The sequence below is a fragment of the Haliaeetus albicilla genome, chromosome 14, assembly GCF_947461875.1.
Source record: "Haliaeetus albicilla chromosome 14, bHalAlb1.1, whole genome shotgun sequence".
NCBI classification, from domain to species: Eukaryota; Metazoa; Chordata; class Aves; order Accipitriformes; family Accipitridae; genus Haliaeetus; species Haliaeetus albicilla.
The window spans coordinates 36,415,497-36,439,285 of record NC_091496.1 but is presented as its reverse complement, the minus strand read 5'-3'; the positions used below and the strand labels follow the sequence as shown (position 1 = coordinate 36,439,285).

The 23,789-nt window shown below is 43.0% G+C and overlaps 1 protein-coding gene across 9 annotated transcripts in view; it reads right to left on the bottom strand.

The window, feature by feature from the left end:
* Positions 1–23,789, bottom strand: part of MON2 (MON2 homolog, regulator of endosome-to-Golgi trafficking) — a 121,117-nt gene that overhangs the window by 12,384 nt on the left and 84,944 nt on the right. Inside the window, exons 36-37 of one of the 9 annotated variants that reach the window (XR_011327824.1) lie at positions 22,364–22,527; positions 15,473–19,942 (exon numbers count right to left, since the gene is read on the bottom strand). The exons of 3 other annotated variants lie outside the window; for them this stretch is intronic. Coding sequence is in view for 5 of the 6 variants with exons in the window: in XM_069802275.1 (XP_069658376.1) it covers positions 19,857–19,881; positions 22,487–22,527 (66 nt within the window). In the remaining variant the exon portion in view is untranslated. Of the gene's footprint in view, positions 1–15,472; positions 19,943–19,965; positions 20,015–22,363; positions 22,552–23,789 lie in introns of those variants that run through there. 5 more of the 9 variants (XM_069802279.1, XM_069802275.1, XM_069802276.1 and 2 more) reach the window with 5 other exon arrangements.

Genomic DNA, 23,789 nt, shown 5'->3' with positions numbered 1-23,789 from the left:
AGGAAGGAGCGGCAGAGACAAGGGGTGAGGAGCCGACCCCAGCCCCCGTCCCCGTCCCCTGCTCCCCTGCGCCGCCGGGGGGAGGAGGTGGAGAGAACGGGGAGTGGAGTTGAGGCGGGAGGGCTCCCCGGGGGGAAGCTGTTTTTTTAAGATTTAGGTTTACTTCCCATTGTCCTGTTTTGCTTTGATTGGTAGTAAACTAGACTGATCTTGGTTTTTTCCCCAAGTTGAGTCTGTCTTTTGCCTGTGACCATAAGTGGTGAGTGATCCCTCCCTGTCCTTGTCTCGACCAACCCACGAGCTTTTCTTTATATTTTCTCCTCCTCATCCCAACCAGGGAGTGAGCAAGGGGCTTCATGGTGCTTTGTTGCCAGCTGGGCTTAAACCACAACACCTAGAAATACAAAGGCAGCTAAACAACTTGCATTACACAGCAACGCACCTGAACTACAAATGGGAAACCATATTCTGGGTCAGGTTCAATATTGGGATTGTTTTAGAGTACCACCTAACAATGCAGCCATTACACCAGTCTGTGGTTTAGGTGACAATACTGTGGAAGGTGGCTGCAGACTCTTCAGACAAGTACATACAGGTTCAATAGAAAGGTTAGTCATTTCTGGCATAGCTTTAGATTACTTCTTCCTAACCACCAGACTCTCTGAACCATTGTGTTTGAATCCTAGTTCTCTCACTGGTCCCCATGTTCACTTGGGGCAGCTGAAAAATCTCAGTGTTCCCTGAAAAATTCTGTAAATGGCTCCTTTCAGGTGTTGAACAAGGCAGAGATTAAGTGTAGCTGGTTATGCTGCAGTAGACCACAGAGGAGTGTCCTTGGAGAGGAAGAGCAATTTCTCAGCACTAGCGGAAGAGAAAAAAATCTGTTGGCACAAACACAGATGCTTAAATAGACCATCCATGTAAAAAAGAAGGAGGAATCTAAGGAAATTAGCCTTTATCACAGCCTTTCTGATTTCTCTTTTTTTTTTTTTTTTTGTGAGAAGCAGACCATAATGTAGACTGATCTGATGGCCCACGTTAAGTGATAGTTTCTTGCTGTAGCAGCAGCTCAGATGCTTCTGTAAATGGAGCATATGGCCTGCATTACTTCAAAGGGATACTGACCATACTAGCAGTGGATCCAGCAATTCCCCAGTTGCCTTCTATAGCCAAAAAAGACTTACACGGAATATACACTGTTGAATGAAGAATGTTTCTAATGCTTTTGGTAATTTGGAAAACGAAACCTGCTGGAATTAAGATGAGAACAGAAAAAAAAGTGTTTGGGAAGACTAACTTTCCTGGTGCAGAAATCTTGATTTTGGTTGGGTTTTTTTGTTATTGTTGTTGGTTTCTTTCAAACCAAAGTTTAAAAATTAAACAAACCCCTTTGCAGTAGCAGTACGTGAATAAGCACCCAAAGAGAAGCAATGTGCTATTCACAACCAAAGCCAGTGATGATAGCAAAGGAAGCTAAGCTTCAGTGAAAGCGAAGGAAGGGTTCTGTTACAGCCATGCCATAACACTAAAATGATTGTAACCCACTTGCCAATACAGTCCCACTGTCAAGCAAGCAAGTTTTTCTTACAGCATAGAAACTTTCCATTTATAAGATAGGAATGTTTTTAAAATATAACACCAACAAGTATTTACACTAAGTATTTGCCACTGACTGCTTAAAAAACTAAAAACAAAAAACCCCCAAACACACAGCCCCCCCCCCCCCAAGACCCCAACAACAACAAACCCACTAACCTCCCCCCCTCCACCTACACTCCAATCAGTGGTGCAAAGACTAGTGACTTGCAGAGTTTTTCTGAGTAGCCCTTTTCCTTTAAGATGACAGCATAGCCCCTCCCAAATCTGTTCACACTCCAACATATAAAACCAGGCAAAAAGAGCTGCAGGCCTGTGTAAAAATGCACAGGAAGGGTGCCTTTCAGCATCAGGCACTGCTCCTCACCCTTCCCAGGCCACCACAGCAGTAGCTGTCTAAGCTTTTGAGTAAGTTTGCAGCTAGTGGCCAAGCATGGGGGGTAGCAGGTTTCACTCACTACCACCCTGTTAGTATGGGCAAAGCCTGGCTTTTGGTGACAGGCAGGGGAAAACGAGTTCAGTAGCTGCTCAAGGAGGGCAGAAAATCTCTACACAGGTTAGGATGGGCAGACATTGCTACAGCCAGAAGGAAAGGAGACCATAGGACCGCAGGCTGCTGCAGACCAAGCTATGGCTGGGTACTGTTGGCAGTGGGAGGGCAGAAGGCTGCCCAGATGCAAGGAAGGCAGGACCCAGAAGTGGGTTGGGTGGTTGGAAAGCTCAGGGCATATTCCATGACCTGATAGCCAGATACGTTTAGATGACCATCAGAAGAGCGACATCCAGCAGAAAGGATGACACAAAAGGTGACTCATTGTCACAGAAAGAAGACACTCATTCCAAAGCCCAAAAGAATGTCCCTAAGCTAGAGGTGGACATGTGCCTTGCAAACCAGAATCAGGAATGTAAGTTTAGCATGATTTCTAGGAATGGTGAAGGCAGCAAGATATGAAGCCAAGGAAACACTAGTGACAGGCATGCAATAACTGTATTTCATGGAGAAAACAGTGGTATAAAATACTGCAAGAGTACATTGTTAATGATTTTATTTTCTTGACCATAGGAGGAGAAGAGAAAGAAAATGGCTGACTTTATTAATTGAAAAATTAGCGGTAGGCATTCTGCAGATTTTTGCACTATAGAAAGAGGAGGACCATTACCGTGTTCATTGTCCTTTTGGACTCAATGGAGCTGAGGAATTAAAGTACAGTAAGTATAGCAGGGCTACTGACTCCTAAGAAAGAGAGGTCCAGGGCACACAGCACCAAGTAGAAAGGGCTGACTGTTTTGATGACCAGGCTTTGAACCCTGCTTTGAAACCATTCCATTGAGTAGCCATGGAATGTGATGCTGAAGAGAGCCATTCCCAGGTACTGTTTTGGCCTAGCAGTACCACTGTCATCACTTGCTCTATACAATAGCCATATAATTTTTTCAAATGTCAAACATCAAACAGCATGTGTTGTTTAAAGAGACAGTTGTAAGACCTATAGCATGTTTCATGACTTTTCCTAGTGGATTGTTCAAATGTTTAACTGCTCCTAGCACTCAAATGTAGAAATTAATGGCATAAGATACAAGTGCATCTTCTCTGCCTCTATGTATTATTAAAAGCTCCCCACAATCAGTTTACTTTGCCATATATGAGTGCTACAGTACCTTCCATCCTTTTCTTTGCTCTGTTGAATACATATATGGCTTGCATCTTGAGCCTTTTTCCCCAAACACTTCATTCTTTGAATTCTCTCCAATAGTCCAATTTTCTTTCTGAATTAAGATGACTAGTCCATCAATATACAACAATCAAGTGCTACATGATGGGAAGATCACTTTGTTTAGTTTAATAGCTTTCTATATACTGAAGCTCTGTAGCAGAAGTCCACGTCAAGGGGACTACAATGACACCAGCCCCTTTTCTAAATCTTTGCTTAATGAGATACAGTCCCTGTGTTGACTACCTTGGTCCATGTATACTGCCAAAATCGGTACAAAGTGGTTAACACGATGCTGTCCTGTACTGTGTGAAATGTCAGGGTTATGAGCCCAGCAATCTCATCCTGCTTAATTCTATTACAGACAACCATACTAGAAACGTGCAAGCCCTTTATAAAAAATGTGGGGGAGGCAATAGCAAATCCTACCCAATTATATCATTTGAATGGTAACCTAGATCTTCAGTTGTATGCCTTTCCCATTATTTTAGATATACAAAATATAGAATAGAATAAACAGTCCTGTTTTGACAGTCTTGACAAACCACAATGTTGATAATAGTGTTAACGGTGTCTTTAGGGATGGGAAAACAGATTGAAATAGCCTAGAGATTCACATTGTGAAGCTGAAAGGGAGGTACAAACATAAGCGTGAAAGGGAGAAAAAAAAAATCTAAATGCTAAACAAATAAGAAAATGCCATTTGGTCTTGCTAGGTTCTTCCATACCAGCCACTATTAATGAAAAGATTAAGTGTTATCTTTCAGTCACTTCAAGCTCTGCCAAAACTATTATCACGATCAAAGACACTGCTTTTTACCTGTTCACAAGGTTGCAGAAGATAAGCTTTTGACTAATTAAACAAGACTTGATTAGCATAAAGGCAAAAATCAGGACTAGAAAAGAAAGAGGGAGAAACTGAAGCACAAATGGGCAATCAAAAGTAGCCAGGTCTTGGTATTTTGGGTAATGGCTGGGGTCAGTAAAGATGGTAAGATCACCTCAGTCCTTGCTGCCTTGGCTTAGTCTGAGAACTTTGGGATTTCAGTGGATCATGATTGAACCCAGAAGTCTGTAAGTGTGGTGACCTACACTGGTGTCGACTTTGCAGGTAAAAGCTGCGCATTGTTTTACTCAAACGATGAATTCCAAAGGAGATGAAAAGAGGGGAAGCCCTCCTCTTGAACCATTTAGGCTTAATCTTCAAAACACCGGGTCCACTGTAATCATTTTGCTGTCAAAACACTCCTATTATCCATCAGATACAATCTCAATATGTTCTTTAAACCAGCAGGAATTTTTGACTGAATTAATTATATTTTTATTTTTTTCCTTACGTTTACAAATAATTTTATATAACAGACCGAGAGCTGCCATCTGTTACCTCAAACTACTTTTAGGTCTCTATACAACACATCCTGCGGATGTAGCCTACTTTTTTGCTAGTAGATATGGTACTTCATGATTGACAGTATTAAATATGTTGGACTGTGACTAACGAAACATTTTGGGTTGCTTTGTAACAGTAAATGGTCCATGCGTACTGTCCCCTCAATCAGTGTCATCTGCAGCTACCATTACGGATGGTATTTTGCATTCTTGAGCATTGATAACTGGATTGAACAATACTGGCATCCATATACAGGACTGCAGCTTTTGGCTTTGGGAACAGCCCTATACAGAGCTCTGTTCCAGCGGTTCGCTCTCTGCCACTGCTGCTTCTTCTGAAGGCGGGCCCTGCTGCTCCACAGCTGCCTGCAACCCCTCCTGCCACACACATCAATAACAGGCTGTGGAGGGTACCGCAAAGACCTCAGAATTACCATAAAGGATTTTCTGGGCAAATGCCAAGTCCAACCTTGGCATGAGCTGACCACAGTCATCTGGCCAGGCTTACACATGATCATCATGACCAGCTGAGCCGCCTGCATTAGGGCTTCCTGAAGCAGAAGATCCTAATGGCACCTGAACTGTTTGCAGGCTGCCTCCAGATTCAACTTCAGCTAGCTGCAGCTCATGTGGTGGCTGCCGGGGGTTGTCAGGAGCTATGCAATATCCTAAGCGCTCCACCATCATGCTGTTACAACAGCAGGGCCATAGGTAGTACAAAGCTGGGGAAAGAAGGGGAGAACATACTGCATAAATATTTAAGGACCTCTGCTCCCACTAGACCATGCACTGGTCGTTTTATTTGGGTTTTGATTAGCATCACTGTTGTTTATCTACTTTCCTTAAGCCTTCCGCTTTGTTGCCTTATTAGACTATTTTTACTTTTCAACCATTAAAAAAGGATTGGTAAACCGAAGCACTTGCTTTCTCTGCCATCCATCCCTATTTTCTTTTCTACTCTAGCCTATGACCATGTACCGAAGTAGCAAACACAGCAGCTGGGTACAGAATGCATGACAGACCATGTACGACATCAGGGACTAACATGACTAGGAAGCAATCTTTCAGGTGCTGGAAAGAAGACATTCATTCATCAGGCTGGGGAGTAGTGGAAAAGCTAGGTCACAAGAGAGGGAAGAAACCTGAGGGACCTGGAAAATAATGGCATCGTAGCTGGCAGACTGGCACACTGATGAACATTTAATGTGTATAGTAGTGCTAGCTCTCACATTGCACACTTGTAGGTACCATTTCAGACCTACTTTACATCTAGGCATTCTAGCCAAACCTACATGAGGTTATACAAAAGTAACCTACTGCATCCTTGCTGACAGAAGCATTTCTTGGATCCATATTCAGGTTTTGCAGCATGAAAGGCCACCATGATACTGATGGCACCAGCAATGAGCCTAGCTCAGAGGATTACTATTACACTGCCACACTAGATCTGTAAGCTGCCAAATCTCAGCATCTGATGGAAATCACTGTGTAAATCAGATAGGGATACATGACACAGAGCAGCACAAGATAGATATGGACAGTGACAATGCATGCATATATCCTGATAAAGACAAGATATCGCATATTCAGTACAGCCCACTGTATATGTAGACGCTGGCCCCTAAAGAGGCAAGGCAGGTAGGTAAGCATGTGATTTATTTTCTCCTTAGCCTGAGCACTCTAAAAAAGACATCATATAGTACGTTTTTGCATCACCATGATGCAAACCACCCAGTAACGTGGATTCAGACATCAGATTTACCCATTCTAAAGTAATTGTCCACCAGGTGACCAGAACTGGATGCAGCAAGGCTCCATAGAGGGTTGATGCCCTCTTGACAAGAGGTGTACTGATGCAGCTGTAAAAGTGACAGCTCTTCACCCACAGTCCTGAACAGGCCTATTCATGCAGTTGTCCTGGATCTGTTGGCAATTTCCCCCTTGTTCACCTAAGCCAAAACCTGTCCTTAACGAGGGGCAAGTTGTAGTTTGACCTAGACCTGTAAGGAGGTGCAGGCAGCTTTCCAGACAGAAAAGCTTTTGAAAGCTAGGATGACAGAAAACCTAAGATTCAAACTCCAACCAGGTCATTGTAGACATCCTTGTTCCATCCTGCATAACACAGATGGCCTTGAAGCAGTCCTAGCTAGATGCAAGCAGCAAGAACTAGATGCAATACAGCAGTGAAATCGACTTTGCAGGACATGCTGAAGTTTATATAAGACCCTTATATGAATTATGCATGCTGGTATAGCCCTTAGGTATGCAATAGATTAACAGTCTCCTCACTACAACAGCCTGCATTGCCAAGAAATTTAGGAATAGGTTTCGTACTGTAAAGCATAGCTGCTGACTTGCAGTACAGAGGTGACCTGTTAATCTGGAAGTGTGATGGTTTTGGCTGGGATACAGTTAATTTTCTTCATAGTACCTTGTAAGTTGTTGTGTTTTGGATTTGTGCTGAAAACAGTGTCGATAACCCCGGGATGTTCCCGTCCCTGCTGAGCAGTGCTCACCCAGAGCCAAGGGCTGTTCTGCTTCTCCCCCCACCCCACCAGCGAGGAGCCTGGGGGGGCACAAGGGGTTGGGGTGGACACAGCCGGGGCAGCCGACCCCGACTGACCCCAGGGACATCCCACACCAGAGGACGTCATGCTCCCCATATAGAGCTGGGGGAAGGAGAAGGAAGGGGGGACGTTGGGAGCGATGGCGTTTGTCTTCCCCAGTCCCCGTTGGGCGTGATGGAGCCCTGCTGTCCTGGGGATGGCTGAACACCCGCCTGCCCACGGGGAGTGGGAACGGACTCCTTGGTTTGCTTTGCTTGAGTGCGTGGCTTTTGCTTTACCTATTAAACTGTCTTTATCTCAACCCATGAGTTTTCTCACTTTTACCCTTCCGATACTCTCCCCCATCTCACCAGGGGCAAGTGAGCAAGCGGCTGCGTGGGGCTGAGCTGCCGGCTGGGGTTAAACCACAACAGGAAGAAACCCAGGGCTTCACAAACAAGAGTCAGACTGCACCATTTAGCCTGTGCATCTATTGCACACACACAGCATTTCACAAGAGGACTGTACTTTGGCCCTACATCTTCCTCAGCTTCTAACACGTGTTCAAATTAGGAACAGAGAGAACAAAAAGAACACACGCCATTAAACATCTACCTCCTTGGCCTCATCTTCCTCCTGGCATAACTCAGGGTTCTGCTACAACACATCTAAAAATCATTCAAGGAAACAGGCAATAGTGGGATCTGTCCTGTCAACATAGGGGGAATGGAAAAATGGATGCAGACGGTGGCTTACCTGAAGTAGTACTTATTACTTAGGTCACTAACATAGCAATGCGTTTTTCAGAAGGGTTTGAAGGTCCTATGCTCCCGTACCAGGAGTGGAAACATCAGAGAGGGTCTCAAAGAAACGTCTCAGGTTTTGAGTTCACTTTTGGCCCCTCTGTGTTAGGCGTACTACCACGCTTGCCACCGCACAAGAGATGAACATGTCTGTAACAGCTCCACACATCACTACCTGATGAATCCCATGGTACTCTACAGAAACACAATTCATCTTAAGTATCATTTTATTGGATGAGAGATACTTCAAATACTGAAATGTAATTCACTATCATAACCAAAGCTTTTAATGATAATTAAAATGCACTATTTTTTAGGTTTATTTTCATCTTTCAGCAGCTTCCTTCTGGAATTTCCTCAACCAGGCCAACCTCCCCTTTAAAAGCATGGTGTAGGAACACTGGGAGTGAACAAGATCCATTTTAGACTGAAAACTAAGCTTCAGCCTGAAACACAGGGCCTCAGCAAAAACCACACACACAAACCACACTGGTTTTTACCAGATAAAACCAGAAAACACATAAAGAAGTAGATTTCAAAGCAGCTGGAAGTCCATCGCCGTACTTCTTTCTTTGCTTCCACACCTACTAGTTTTCTTTGCAGGTGGCACACGAAGGATGCTCTTGCATCACCAGTCAAAAGTCTCGACATCAAAGTAACATATCCTTCCAGGAACATGTGCCACAGGTAATAAATACTAGGTCACTGGGCTATCACTTCAACTAATGGGGTACTTCAGAAGTTAACGAACAGCACAATTGTCCTCTGTTCCCTTCCAACACACACAAACCTCCACACAGAAGGTGGGATAAGTATGACCTTGCCTCATTCAATGCCAGTATTTTCATACCAATTCCTTCTGTCTCATTTTTGTGGGACAAGGCTTAAGTCACATGCAAGGCAAAATCCTCGCTTCTTGCAAAGGATGAAATGGAGGGCAGAAAAAGCACTCTTCAGAATGGAATGACGCATGCTCTGAGTTCTCTTCAGGTGAAAGGGGGAATTGGGAAATATCACACTGCTTTAGTTTAAACCCATTTTCATGGAAGTCAGAACAACATAATTTTCTTTTAAAACGTCAACCTTCTTTCAAGTGGCCAAAGACAGTTCTTGGCTTCAAAAGTTACTGTGCAGGGGGTGGAAAGAAGGAATAAGGTGATCAGGGACCAGGAAGGAATCTGATAACTAAACATCATACATACTATTTTCTTAGCTGGCCTAGAACAAAAGACTTTCAGCATTTATGAAAGAAGGTGCAAGACTGGATTTTTTTTTCCATTTGAGTACTGACACACTGGCACCACTATGTTCTGGATGTAGTTAATCTGACGCACCAGGACAGTTCTTTGTTGCAGCAATCACAAACTTCACCAGAAGCCTAAAACAGGCACGCAAACTTCAAACGCTATTAACTGCAAAGATAGAGGCAATTTTGCCTGGGTTGCAGAGGCAAGCAGGGTACACAAACTAACAGGGCAAGAGTGAGAACTTTAGGTACAATGAAAACAGGAAGACAGTAGAAATAAGCAAACTTGGGAAGAGAAACTGGAAGGCCAGGTAAGAGAGCCCTTTCTGCAGTTAAAGTCCTGGCCAGGGAGAGGAAACTGAAGTTCACTTCCAGTCTTCAGACTCGCTTCCCAGACCAAACACAGCAGCTTCCACAGTGACGTAGCACTCCCCATGCCTGGGGTCGCACTCCAGCCCCTTCCCATTACATACGAGCCCTTCAATTCAGCAATTCCACTAAATCTCCAGTAAAGGTAACCTTTTCTGTTATATTTCTCCAGTCTTTCCCAACCTTTAACACCTTCCGTGGCAGGACACGTGTTCTTTTTTGACAGAAAGTCACAAAGCCTGTACATTAATGCAGCTGAGAGGCTGAAAGGCTCTCAGCTAAAAACTCAACTTGCTCAGCTAAAAAGATTGTGTACTTTCTTAAAAAAAAATTTATGCATTTGTATAAATTATGATCCAAATATATATTAGAAGACTAATATTCACACCATTCTAGATAACTACAATCTGGATATTTAGGACAGTTTCCCAAACATTCACACTTGTTTTGAATGACACTTCTGTTTCTGCTACAGAAAGAATCTCTCTAGAGGTGTCTACCATGAATATATATATAATGTTCTAGAACCAATTTCTGTCATTTCATTGAGTAACGCTTAAGCGCAGGACAGTGGAAGATGCAAGTAAACTCTTTAAATATGAAGAATGTGGTCCACTTTCATTTATAATTACTAGTGTAAGCATTTCCTTATGTTAATTTAGTACTCGTTCTCACAGAGCAAAGAAAGCATCCAATGAAAAGCTACAGATATAACTTCTTAAATGCCTTTATGTATTTTAACTAAGTGCTTATTATAGACGTAATTCTCTAGAAACTGGCATTTCCTCTTACTGTCTTAAACTGCTTCCCAGTGTAAGTGGGAGGTCTCACTTATTATGTGCACAGTCCAGGATCTATTAAAGTAGAAGAAGCAAGCCAGCCCCCAGCGAAGACAAGTTCTCAAATACCAATTTTGCTAGCATGGGAACACAGCACTCTCCTTGGTGACAGAGAGGGCAACTGCACCCTGCAGGGAAGCAACTATCTTGAATCTTAAGATTTTAGGTTGATGCATGCCAGTATCTTTAGAAGCAACATTGACAGACAGTAGCTGGAGGGGTGAGCAGCTGGTGACTGTTCTTCACAAAATAGGTAAGACAATAGCGCAAAAAGACATCAAACCAGGGAATAAGAGCATCTAAAGCTTAATCGACTATGCTGTGAATCTCAATGCATTTTTATTATTCCATGAGTCAAAAGAAGTGCTCAGAAAAGCTACAGAGGAACATTACTTGCAGTACTTTCTCACCCAGCACAGCAAACAATACACAATAGGGATACTATAAACTAAATAACTTTGCGCAGAAATTCCATCAACTCAGCCATGTTCCTATTTTAATGTTTCTGTAACAAATTCACAGAAGAAGTTTGACCGATTGAAACCTCTGAAGAACAAAGGGGAAAAAATTTCAGCAAGAGACAATGCCATAGACAATAATGTGCCAGCAGTACAGCTTTTTAATTGGCATGATGCAATTTTTCTTTCCAAACTAATTCATCAAATCACAATAAAGGATCACTGAATCTGCAAGATATGAGCTACTCTTTCCATTTTAGGTTTTCACAGTATTTTCAGAAATACCAGCTTCGACTTCTACAACATCACTAAGACAAGGCTCTCCATTCCACTAACGAATTCATCTTTTTGCCCGAAAGCACGATGTCGCAGCCTTCTTCATGTAAGCTGTGCAAGTTGAACAGTTAAGCAATAAGGACTGAGATCAGGACAATGCTAAGGATGGAACTTTGTCTGGACTAATTTCTATACTTTGAATGCAAGACTGAGAAGTGTTCTGAACTAAGAAATGTATGGATATCCTTAAAGCAAAGCCAAACATCTTGAATGTGACTCCTCAAGGAAATAATTCACACGTACACACCTAAAACCTACCAAGCAATATATAACCAAGACCTATGTGGACATGAGGACAAATGACCTCATGCATGATACATCTCACCCGTAGTCCCCTTACCCACACTATTTCAGTAGCACTACCTTATTTTAGTACAGGTTCTTAACATCCTGAACTGTGAAGTCACCATCCACAGCACAAAGAACTGATTGCTCAGGTGGCAAGTGAAGTTTAAGGGAGGTATTTTACAGAGGAGACAGACAACTAAGTGCTTAATGGTAGCATACTTGAACACATTTTCTCCCACTGATTCTCTCCCTCAACCCCAAAAAGCTACAAAGGGAGCGAAGTTCTAGTTCCACCCAAGTTGCCTGAGCATATGAAGGGAAAGCAACAGGGAGGACAATTTCACACCACCCACCCACTTAGCTTAGCTGAAGCTCCTTCACCTCCCTTACAATCAACATACAGAGACAAACCTCCTTGAAAGGATAATTCAGATCAAATAACGCTAAGGCGCTTGGAAAGTGTGATTTACATCAGGCATCTATCTCTGCCTTCTCCACTGAAGGGAGAGGGACTAGTGGATTAGCCAGCTAAAACGGACGCCTAAAGGTAGATGGTGAAAAACATCATCCTAACTTCCAGATCAAACCTCAAGGGGCTCTGTTTGAGATATGCTGTTTGGTAAGATGGGAAAAGCACGCAGCTATAGGAGCCGTTTTGCCCCTTCCGATTAAGGTGGGGAAAAAAGTGCCAGGGTATGTTTTATATTTGCAGACAGTCAACAACTATGATAGCTATTTTACTTCAAAGAAAACCTGTTCGTAAGAGCACTTAATGTGTTAGTTTATTAGTGAGCATGAGAATACCTAGCTTTTAAAAAGTTTAGTTTATAACAGAGCTTGAATTACCAGAATAATGCATTGCAGAGGGTAGAAATGAGGAATCATCAAATTAAACTTGTCAGCAAGTACAATGTTCCCCATGTTCTGCAAGGCACTTTACATTCAGCAGAAGCGCAAGAGCAACCTCTGCATGTCTTCTAAACATATGAGTTCAAACAATTCAAAAAAAGAGGCAAAGTTAAATATCTGTAAGTTTGCCCAACCCTTCCCAATATTATAAATACATTAGAACTGTATATTAGAAGCAGTACTAAGGTACCAACTTATTTTCAAGTGTTTTAGCTAGAGCTTTAACTTTCACTACAGACTCGAAAGATTAACCACAACCTGTTCATAGTTAGGTCTTACAAAGACTGAAAAATTAACTCTCATTTTTAAAAATGTAAGAGACAGTTATGCACATTTATTGTAAATGCTTTAATATATTCCAAGTTTAAGCCATTGTAATAAGTGATCAACACACTAAAATTCGTATCAGAAAGATACCCTTAGCCATCACTATAAATATACCAGCAATTTTAGTTAAGTCACAGTAGCAGATGCACGGGTTTGCTTTTCACAATGAGTCAGTCAAAATATACAGGGAAAATCTCAGAAGTTCACCTAAAAAATTGACAGCACCAAGCAGTACCATTAGTCAACTATACTGTAAAAAGTCTATCTTATCAATGTAAGGAAAGTGGTAATTACATCTTTTAGCTTTTGTTAAACAATCAGGCTTTTTTACCATTCAAACAAGAGCACTTAATATCACACATACAAGTTTTGCATATTCAGAGCACAGAAAATACAAGTCCGTCATTGATCTCTGTCCCCACAAAATGGAAAATCCACCTCTTTCAAGGGTGCCGTGCGAATAATAAGGTCTAAGCACGAGAAGAAATGCAGACACTTGCTCTTCAGCCCAAATTCAGGCGCCCTCCAAACAGCGCGAAACTAACGGTTTTTCATCCAGCTCTGCGAAAGGAACAGCATCCTCCTGACGGGGTCGAACCCCACTACTCATCCCTGCGGCCAAGGCTAGACTCCTTCTGCAGAAGTAGGAGGAGAAGGAATTGTTGCCACCTCAGCAGCATGCAATCCCGGGAAAACAAAGGGGATTCCCATTGTCATTGTCTTCATCTGCAGCTGATCATCACCAGCACTAGCAAGGCAGTAGCTTGCGCAGTTATCTCCACAGCGGGCAATGTCACAACCCGACCAACAGCACAAACTACTACCTCAGCCAGGGCCCTGGTGCTCCCGACCCCTTCTGAAGAGGGGAAACGAGCAGACAGACAACACGGCAGCGATAAATGAAATTAGAGGGGGAAAAAACGGCAGAAAGATAAAAGGGCTCTGGGGTCTTTTGATGATCCTCTCGTCTCCTTTATCTGCTGCAGACATCAACCAGACTCCTCTCGCCTGACCGTGAGGAGCGGAGGGAAACCCCGCCCAGCTCCCTCCCCAGCTTTGCCCTTTTCCTTGCATGACCTGAAACCGACGGGAAGAGCTCCATTTATCAGATACATTACAGACCCCAGCTGGTACAGTAAAGATCACGTTTAATTTCAAAAAGCCACAGCTCCGCAAGCCTGGAACAGATGGGGCGGGGAGGGGAAGGCGGGAGGGAGGGGAGGGAGGGAAGAAAGGAGAGCAACGGCGGCGGGGGGGGGGGGGGGGGGGACGACACACAGCAGACAGACGACCCCCCCGCCCACACCCCCCCCCCCCCCCCACTCCCCCGACCCCCCCAGCCCGCTTCAGCCGCCCTCCTCGCCCGCCCTCCGCGGGAACGGCGGCGGCACAGGACCTGCCCGCGCCGCCCCTCCCTGCGGCTCGGCCGCCACGCGGCCCCGCCAGACCCACGCCTGGCCCCGGCCCCGATCCCCATCCCGGCCCCGCCGGCGGGCCGCCCGCCGAGGAAGGGGGGTGCGGGCGGGGAGGCCGGCCGCCCGCCCGCCCGCCTTGACCTCCCGCCCGCCCGCCTTGACCTCCCGCCGCCCCCGCCGGGCCCCGGCAGGCCGGTCCGCCCGCTCCCCGCAGAGGCGGAGAGCGACGGGCCGGGGCGCTCCGCACCCAGCCCCGCCGCTCGCCCGAGGACGCGTCGTGCCGCCGCCGCCGCCGGGCGGGACGAAGGGGCCGGGGAAGGACCCCCGCCCCGGCCGCCCCGGCGGGGAGGAGGGAGCCGAGCCCGCCGGCGAGGGCGTCGGGGCGCAGCCCGGAGGGGTCGGGGAGGGGGAAGAGCTCGCCTTGCCGAGGCCGCAGGGCGGAGGAGGCGCCGGGCGGGCGCCGCGGCCCCGCTCCCGCCGCGGCTCCGTCCGTCCCTCGCCGCCGCCGCCGCCGCCTGTGTGTCCGGCTGAACCATAGAGATCGCTGAAGGCGGGGGGAGAGAGGGGCTCATCCGCTGCCCACGTGACTGGACGTGTCACTCACCCGGCCGGCGCCATCTTGAAGAGGGAGGGGGAAGGCTGCCCCCGGCTACTAGTCAAGATGGCGCGGGACGGCGGCGGCCGGCGAGTCACAGGCGGGCGCCGCGCCGCTGCGGCTCTCCCTCCCGTTCCCGCCGGACGGCGTCACGCTCAGCCGGGGGGATGCCGGGAGGGGCGGAATCCCTCGCTCTCGATCCGGGAGCCCCGAGCGGCCGCGGCCGGAGCGGGGCTCGGCGAGAGCGGGGGTCCTCAGCCCGGGGGTCCTCAGCCCGGGGCGGGCCGTCCGTCCCTTCGCGGCGGTGGGTGGCGAGGGGCGCCGGGGGGGGGGGCGGGCCGCGGCGCTGGCCGGAGCCAGGGCGGCCGGGCCGGGGAAGGCGCCGAGAGCTGCAGCGCGGCACCGAAGCGGCACCGGGCTTTCTGGCTACGTGCGTCTTCCAGTCGCGGGGGTGAAGGAGCCCGCGGCAGCTCCGGCGTTGCTGCAGCCTGACGGGGCCCGAGGGGCGGCGGGCTGGCGCGGCGGCAGGCGGCGGAGGTAACGCGGCGGGGCAAAGCAGAGGGCGAACACCGCAGTCCTCGGCTGCGCGCTTCGGCTTCTAAAATGAAGCCAGTTTGCACTTTTTTTTTTTTAAACAAGTAGAAAAGGTGGAAGCTCTTTTATTTCTAAGTGGGAATAGACCGCAGGACCTTCACTCCGTACCAGAAACTGACGGCAAAGAAATAGATTGAACCTCATTACAAATTCACAAGAGGTACAAACGCTAACATTTTTATCACTTGTTTTGGCCTTCACCACCGATACACCTTAGGAACAAATGGACTGAAAAAAAAAAGCTACCAACACACAAGAGGAATGAGGTTGCAAAAGTTAAAAAAATTATTAAGTGGGTTTACAAAGACCATATTAACATCAGTGATGCAGAATACAGACGTAAGCCAGCTTGCAGCCAGACCTCCAATGAAACACAATAGTCTGGGAGTTCCCAGTGCAAAACTGTCTACAACACGGGTTGAGAATAAAATGCAATGCCTTTAGTGACAACTTGAACAAAGCTGTAGTTGAGAAAGTCACACTAGAAGGCAGCCAAAATGTTGCCACCCAAAGATAAAACACTTCATGATCATGTAGCTCCCCGTTTGTAAAGTTGCTACCTATATTGGGCATCAGGTGCAATTAGATCACTGATTGCTTGTTTAAAAGACATTTAAACCAGTGACATTCTGCTGGAGAAAACGCTCCAAGAGGTTCTGTATGCTTATAAAGTACATATGTTTTTGATACCGACTGACAAGTTAAAGAACGTTCTACAGCTAAGAAAATGGAAGCATCCAGTAACTAAGAGTCCTTTGCTTCTGGTTCTGGAAGGGACGGCTTGATCTCCTTCAGACCACCTTCTCTCAACTCTTGTTTTCCTCAGTAAAGCCATGTAATACTATTTCTCACAAGGACAGTAAGACTTGTTTCTTCTGCTATTTGAGGTCAGCTCAGGAGAGGCAAAGAATTACAGAGAGATGGATGCGCCAAGGAAATGTATGCTCCATTCCTACTCAGTTAAGTTGGAGTACACATGAAAACCCAATTCTGAAAAGAAACAATCTAAAACTGAGAAAGTTTTAAGTGTTTATTAAAAAAAAAAGGTGGCAAAAGCTAGATATTATCACGTTTTTCCTATCAAAAATTTCAGACAGATTTATTTAAACTAAGATTATATTACAAAAGGTACTAATAGTGGAAAAAAATCCTCCATACTTAGTCAGAATATTGAAGTTTTTAGCTAATACTGGGTTGTTACCTTTTTTTTTTTTAACTGTGCTCCCTTCTGTTCTGTGGCCACTTCAACTATATAAAGCAACTTTCACACAAGACCACCACTATTTCATGTCTCAATGACTTGTTTTCCTGAATTAAGGTCTCTTATATTCATTAACACACTGAAATCCATCTTAACATCATCAGTACATTTAGAAAGTTTCTTGGACAAGGAGTTCACAATTTCTGTATGAGAAAAATCAGCACTTCTGGGTGAAAGTAAAAGGTAAATTTAAACCATGTCATTGGGATGAATTTAATTATTTATAAGAAGGGGCAGATAACAACAGTAGAATAATGCTTCCTCTTGGAAGTTTGCTAAGTTTATTAATTGAAATATTTGTAGTCGATTGTGTATAGGCAGAAATTGTTATTTTTAAATTGATATCAGATATCACTAAAAACTAAGCAGATATTCAGCATACATCACAATTTATTATATGGCAAATCAAAACATCTACACTGACATTTTCTTTTCGGATTTGCATTTATCTACAAACTAGAAGTCCAAGAAGTTATTGAAATAGATCCTGGAAAGCAGTGGAAAAGGAACTACAAGGTCAGGAAGCGTGCAAGGCTGCAGATGGATGCAGGTACCAGTCTGCAAGCTTCCAGACCCTAATGTTTGTTGGAGCCACCCACTTTGCTGATACCCTCATGCTCTCCCATACCCTGTAATGCAAAGCTCTGAAAGATTTTGAGGATTGGTGCCCGCCCTTAGCTACCTTCAGTAATTCAAGTCTTCTTTACTGAGAACGTGAATGTGCAGCGACTCTCAAAGAAGTCATGCTTACTAGCAAATACTTTCTTTTTTTTTTCCTCAGATATGAGAAATTCAAATGCCAAAAATAAGCATTCAGGCACCAAGTTATAGGTATCAAAAGCAACTGTAACCTTGCTGACCTGAAACAATTGGGTAGAAAGCAGTAGTTAAATGTTACATAAAAAACAAACAGAAAAATTGTCTGAAAGGAGTGTACGAAAGTGTAGTAGGACTGGAAATGTTTAGTTCAGTTTGCTGAGTTCATGAAAACAATTATGTCACGTACTCATCCAAATTGGGGAACCTATGGAAAACCAAGACAGATCAGTAGCAAGGAGAATTTAAGGTTCAAAAAGATCTATTTTCTACACCAACAGTAACTGTTGAGCTCTTGTCTCCATCTAGGTATTCAGACTAATGCTATGACTACAAGGAAGTCATAGCATGTCCCTTGCAGAGACAGGATACAACAAATAAATACTTGAATATGACCTCGACGGGGAGAAAAAAACAGCCAAGCCTCAGAGTAGGCTCCTGCAAAGGACACGTAAAAAACTAAAAAGCAAACAAAAAACCCACAAAGAAAATGCTCCTAGGGGAGCTCAAAAGAACTACAGCACCATCAACACACTGCAGTAGCAAAGTCAGCTGCATTCACTATGGCTGTGTGAGCCACTGACAGAGATTCATCTTCCCCAGTTTGAGACATCTAAAGTAAACTGAAAAAAACTGCACAAAACACCAGATGCCTAAGCCTAAAGTAGTTGTCCTATGCACACGTAGCAAGAGCCAGCACTTCCACATAGCAACTTACATGACCTCTTTTAGGATGGAATGGATCTCTTGCTAGGCCTGCCTATTTGTCTTCCCTGACTGCAAATGGAAGCCAGGCTCGTTAGTCTTGGGGTAGAAGTCAAAATTTTAGTTACCTAAATCTCAGAAGAGGAATCCAACTTGTGCCTCTCAAAGCAAATACTCCGTACTGCCTTTAAGGAGTCTGATTACAGGAGGAATGATTTCTGTCAAAAGTGACTTGTTTTTAATAATGATTTAAATAAGCAGGGAACTATGTTTTAAACCTTATTTTGCATCTGTATTTATCTCTCCTAAAATATTATTTTTATTACTTCATTAGCAATTATTTACATGTTTGTTTGCAATTAAATATAGTCATTGCACTAAGATTGGCAACCTTTTATAACTAGAAAATACATTTTACGTAGTTAATTCTATAGTTTAAAAGGTAACCATTTAGCATCTATTATCAGAAAATGGTTGAGTATTTTTTTTCTTGATTATTTAACACTTCATTAATTTGCATAGAGCTCTATTTGGATGCAAAGTAGAACAGCACAAAAAACAGCATTCAAAATAATTGCTTCTTAGATTGATCTGCTTTAAATATATTGGATACATTCATGAAATACATCTTGTTAACAAAGAGGATAGAACTGATTGTTTCTGGCTGGCACTGCCTTCAGCTTTTAGATAGATTTTACCTTCACAGATCTATCCTATGTACGTAAGGTAAAAAAAGGCCAAGCTTTTTCAATTCCTATTCTGTTTCCAAGTTTGAACTAGTTGTTTGAATTGAGCTGGTTAAAGTGAAATTGAACTGCAAGAAGCAGCTACTGCTATCAGGCTGTGGTTTAGCACTTCAGAAACTTGCTTCCTGATTCTTACTCTGCAAAGAGGAAGGGGTTTGTGCTACTCCATTCATCAGTTCAGTGCATTCTCTTTAAGACTTTGGCAACACATAACTGCTTAAAATTTTAAGAGATTATAGTGCATACAGCTATAACAGAGGTTATTGATCTCATATTTTTAGAGAAAATATTTAATTTAAATCAGTCTTTTCTAAAATAAATGTTTATCTTTCCTCATTCGTTCTAGGGCAGTACTATATGCAGACTCTGGGGCTCATTTTCGTGGTAAGGTAGTACCATATTATGCTACAGCACCAAGCCCTGAGGCATGAACAGATGTTCAGTAAGCAGATCTGCAAGTAATAGTTGTGATGTACTCCAGAAACCAGTTCTTTGTACATGTACATGCCAGCAGTACTATGCAAATAATATTCCTGTCCCCTTCCACGTTTTCTCATGAGAGGCTGATCAAAACCAGACTGCTCTCCGTCCTTTTTAAAGGTCCTCTGTTGGTGGCAATCCAGTTTTGGCTGCCATTTTTCTATGGAGCCTCTCAGTCCCTCCCCTCATGACCTGGCATTATTAGTCTCTGATGTGACAGGGGAAAGAAGTGCGTGTCTTCTGGCAAGGAAGCCAGAAACATAAGCAATTCCTTGGCAACTGCAATACTTCCAAGAAAGAAACAGTTAACATTAAAAACAACAGACCCGGTGATGTCAAGTTTCAAGTTTCCAACAGTCTCTCATCCTCACCAGCCTCTGCAGTCTTGAAGCTGTCAACTTCGGAAATATCACTGGTCATGGAGACTCATGCCAAGTCTAAGGCAGATATTCTGTACACAGAGAGCAGCAGTTATGATTCCAGCCTGAAGATCAGGGTCTTCAATAACAAAACTGCAAAGATGCCAAACAGATACCTGACTTACAAGGAATTTTCTTTCTTATTTTTTCTATTGGCAATCCCCTCTGAAAACAAAACAGACCAAAAAACTCTCAACAGCATTAAACTGACAGCCAGTATGGGCTGAGGCGTTAGAGTATATTTCAACATTGCAGTATTTTTGATAGAAGGATGGTAGCTGTATCTAATGTCCTTTCCATTAAGGAACACGCTTCAGGTGAAAAGAGGATTATGGTGCTGACAGACGAGATTCTGAAGAAGTTCTTAAGGTAGGCATCTGGACCACCGGGGGGAATAAACATGTTAACACGGAGAGAAAAGCTTTTCATACCGATTTTAAAAATAAGCTTATCTGAGAACTCCTCTAAACATAGATAATAAATTCGAGCAATGAATACTCTCACCTGTTGGTAATGAAATGCTGCAGTTAGCACAGTAAATACACAGGTATCTTACCCTTTCTAGCAAATCTGTTTTGTAATCAAGACTTAAATGCTTAAATAAGGAGCTCAGAAATAGAAGGATCAGGTTTTGGCATGTTAACTGTCTAACTGATAGGACACAAGGACTATTACGTTCTGAATCAGAAAAGTGGACGGTAACTAATGCATTGTAGTTCTTCTATTTGATGCCTTTCACAATGCGACACAAACCCCCTGTTCTGTTGGTAATACCACTCAGTACTATTTTTATTGCAAGAATTCCATCCAGTCTTTAATATACACCTTAATGCTTTAAGACGTAACATACATTGTTAGGTGAAATCTAACAGAGTAGAGATCAGGTGTTTGTTACATAATGGAAAAATGCAGATTTATTTATTTAAATAAAGTTTTGACTGGATGACTTAAAGACAATTAACACAATCATTGTATAGATTAAATGTTATAATATCAAATTATGGATTATGCACAGAAATGGATCAGTTGAGAAAGCCAATATAAAATTTTAATTTTTAATTGCTTAAAAGATATTAGAACTTGTTTTATACTTCTATTATTAGAAACTGTTGCAAAACATATTTTCAGGTCTAGTTCTTGATGGTGTTAGCGACAGCTGTTTGCACTGACAGCCATTTTAACACTGGAGCAATTTTCTAAGGAAAACCATCAAAGCTGTTTTGAAATTAAGTCTCCTATTCTAGAAGGCTAGGACAATTAAATGGAAAAAGCTGACTGCTGCTTAACAGCAACATCTTACAGTCATCTTGATGAACTGCATTCTGGTTTTTTGGGAAACCATTTTGCCAGTTGAGATGTTAAGTTATAATCCTGTTTGCTAGCATACTTGTAATACATCTGTCAATTTGCTACCGTTTTAGTAAGCACACTCTCTTATCCTTATATTGTATTCAGAGAAGCTACACGTAGAGTCTGCACACTCTGACCGTGATCAACTAATACTTGCTTTTAGGGTCTTGTCTGCTTGGCTAGACTCTGTTTCCCTGGTTTGCTTATGAAAGAGTCATGTGAAACAGCATCCAAAGCCTTGCTAAAATCAAGAGTTAGCAACTAGTTCTTATCCCCATCCACAACATATGTCACTTTTTCATAGAAAGAAATTAGACTAGGTTTATGTGACTTGATCACAGCAAATACTTATCAGTTGTTACACACGTCATGGATATCTTGCTGATACTAACAGCAGATTTTGATTTTTACTTGTCAGAAAAAGAACTAATGTCAGGCCAGTTGATTTCCATCTTCTCCATTTTGTCCTTAAAAAGTTCAAGTACTGGTTTTGGTTTTTTTCAGTTACCTGTTACTTCTCTTATTTTACATTAGTTTTCAAAGATGATCTTAAAAATGCTGAAGTTCCTCAGATTAGTTCTGCAAATACCAGGAAGAAATTCTTCAGGCCCAGTCAATTTGACAACATGTAGCTATCTTCTATCCTGTTTTCCTTTTTCTAGGTAAGCTTCTTCAATGTTTGTCACTCATACCAGTTGCACGAGCAATACAGTGGCAGTTGATTTTTGACTTTTTGGATTAGTAATCACTATTAACAAACCAAAAAATTCAACACACAAATTGAAAATCTGAACCAAACACATGATCACTTGTGTCAATAGCCATCCTCTTTTAAGTAGTCAGCACTTTTGTTAGCGCAAATCTTTCACTACTTACGTATTTATTCTCTGTCAGTTGACAGTTGTATCTCATCTACTTTCATTGCTATCTATCTGTTAACTCTGTTTTTTGGTGGCATCTGAATTTCCACCTTCTGTAGGCCTCCCCTCCTTGTCTTTGAAGTCAATGAAATTCCTCGTTTAACTGAGTTGGTCTCTTTATTACAGCTAGTCTCTGTCTCCTGCACTGGGATATACTTTCAGTCACAACCTTCACCTCTCCAAGGAACTGTCTTATCTCCTCAGTTCCTCTCTTACCTCAGACTTGTCTTCTGTGAGATCTTACCTATCAATTTTCTGAAGTCTGCCTTCCTGAAGTCCAGCGATTTTTATTTTGATGTAAGAATCGTGAATATTTCACTATCTTTCTTACACAAGTTGCCTTAAACCATCCAATTTGTTTCCTTACTTGCTGCTGATGTAGTCATTCTTGATCCCAGCAACTGGTTCCTAGAGAGTATAACATTGTCTGTCCTAAATGAGAGAGCAGTCATACTTTGAATATGATAAATCTAAACACAGCAACTCGGCTATGAAACAAGATTTACATTTGATGAGTTCTTAAAATATAACGCAACCTTCATGTGAGGAAAGTATTCTTATCCAGGAAGCATGCTTACACGCTGGTGCACAGGTCCTACTGAAGCTCTCTGTTTGAGAAGCTCTTTCCTGAGACTTGAGATAAAAATACTGCACAGACCTTACTCACTAAATTTATCCATAACCTGCAGCCAGAAAAAACTGTCCATATCCTGTTAGCCTTGCAATAGACAGAGCAGGAATCAGTAAGGTCTGAAACAGTTTACATCCCTACCTAAGCATTTTTCCCTAAAGATGCTAGAGATGAAAATTCTGAATCATGCCTGCATTTGCAAACACTAATCATTAAAAGAGAATGGGGTTTTGTACCAAACCAGGCTCATAATCAGCACCACACATTATCTTAGAATATTTTATCCATAAAACTGGAAGGCAGTCCTGAGAATTCTTAAGCAACACAATCTCAGTTCACCATGCTAAAGGGGGAAGAAAAATGTTATTCATTGGTACCACACAAGCCACATTTTCATAGCTGATTCCTTCACAACACTATACGTATACTATGCACATGTACACAAACTATAACTTTTTGTGATACTCCCCTTCCTCCTTGAAAAGTGGCATGGAGAACAATGACAGATGAAAGCTTAGAATAGATGGACAGAAAATACACATAGTGTATTTTATTTTCTGAAGTTTCTGCATCCCTGGAAACTAGAGGTGTTTCCGCTAACAAAAATTTCTACTGCAAATTTGTTTTTGAGAAAGCCATTCTTGTATATTCAAAATTTTTAGTGTGGGCTTTTCAGGTTCCTTTCCAGCAACAGAGCTGTGCTCTTGGACAGAGCCTGGAAATTCTGAGTATTGCGTTAGATTAGCCCAAGTTTAGATCCCTCAGGTTCTCATCCTTTAATTTTAGTTTTGTTACTTTTTTCATTGTCTTTTTTTATTTTTAGCTAAATTTTTAATAAAACACTGCAGCTTCTAGTGAAGCATTTTTAATTATTCTTTTCCCAAAGAACAACCTCATCTATTTACAACCAATTCTTAGCACTCTCTGTGACAAGGCTGCTTCAAAATTTGGCTTTTTATATTGGTAACACTCAATAGTAACAGCCAAATTCTTAATCAAATGTTTCTAATGAACTTTAGACGTTAAAATAAACCTAAAA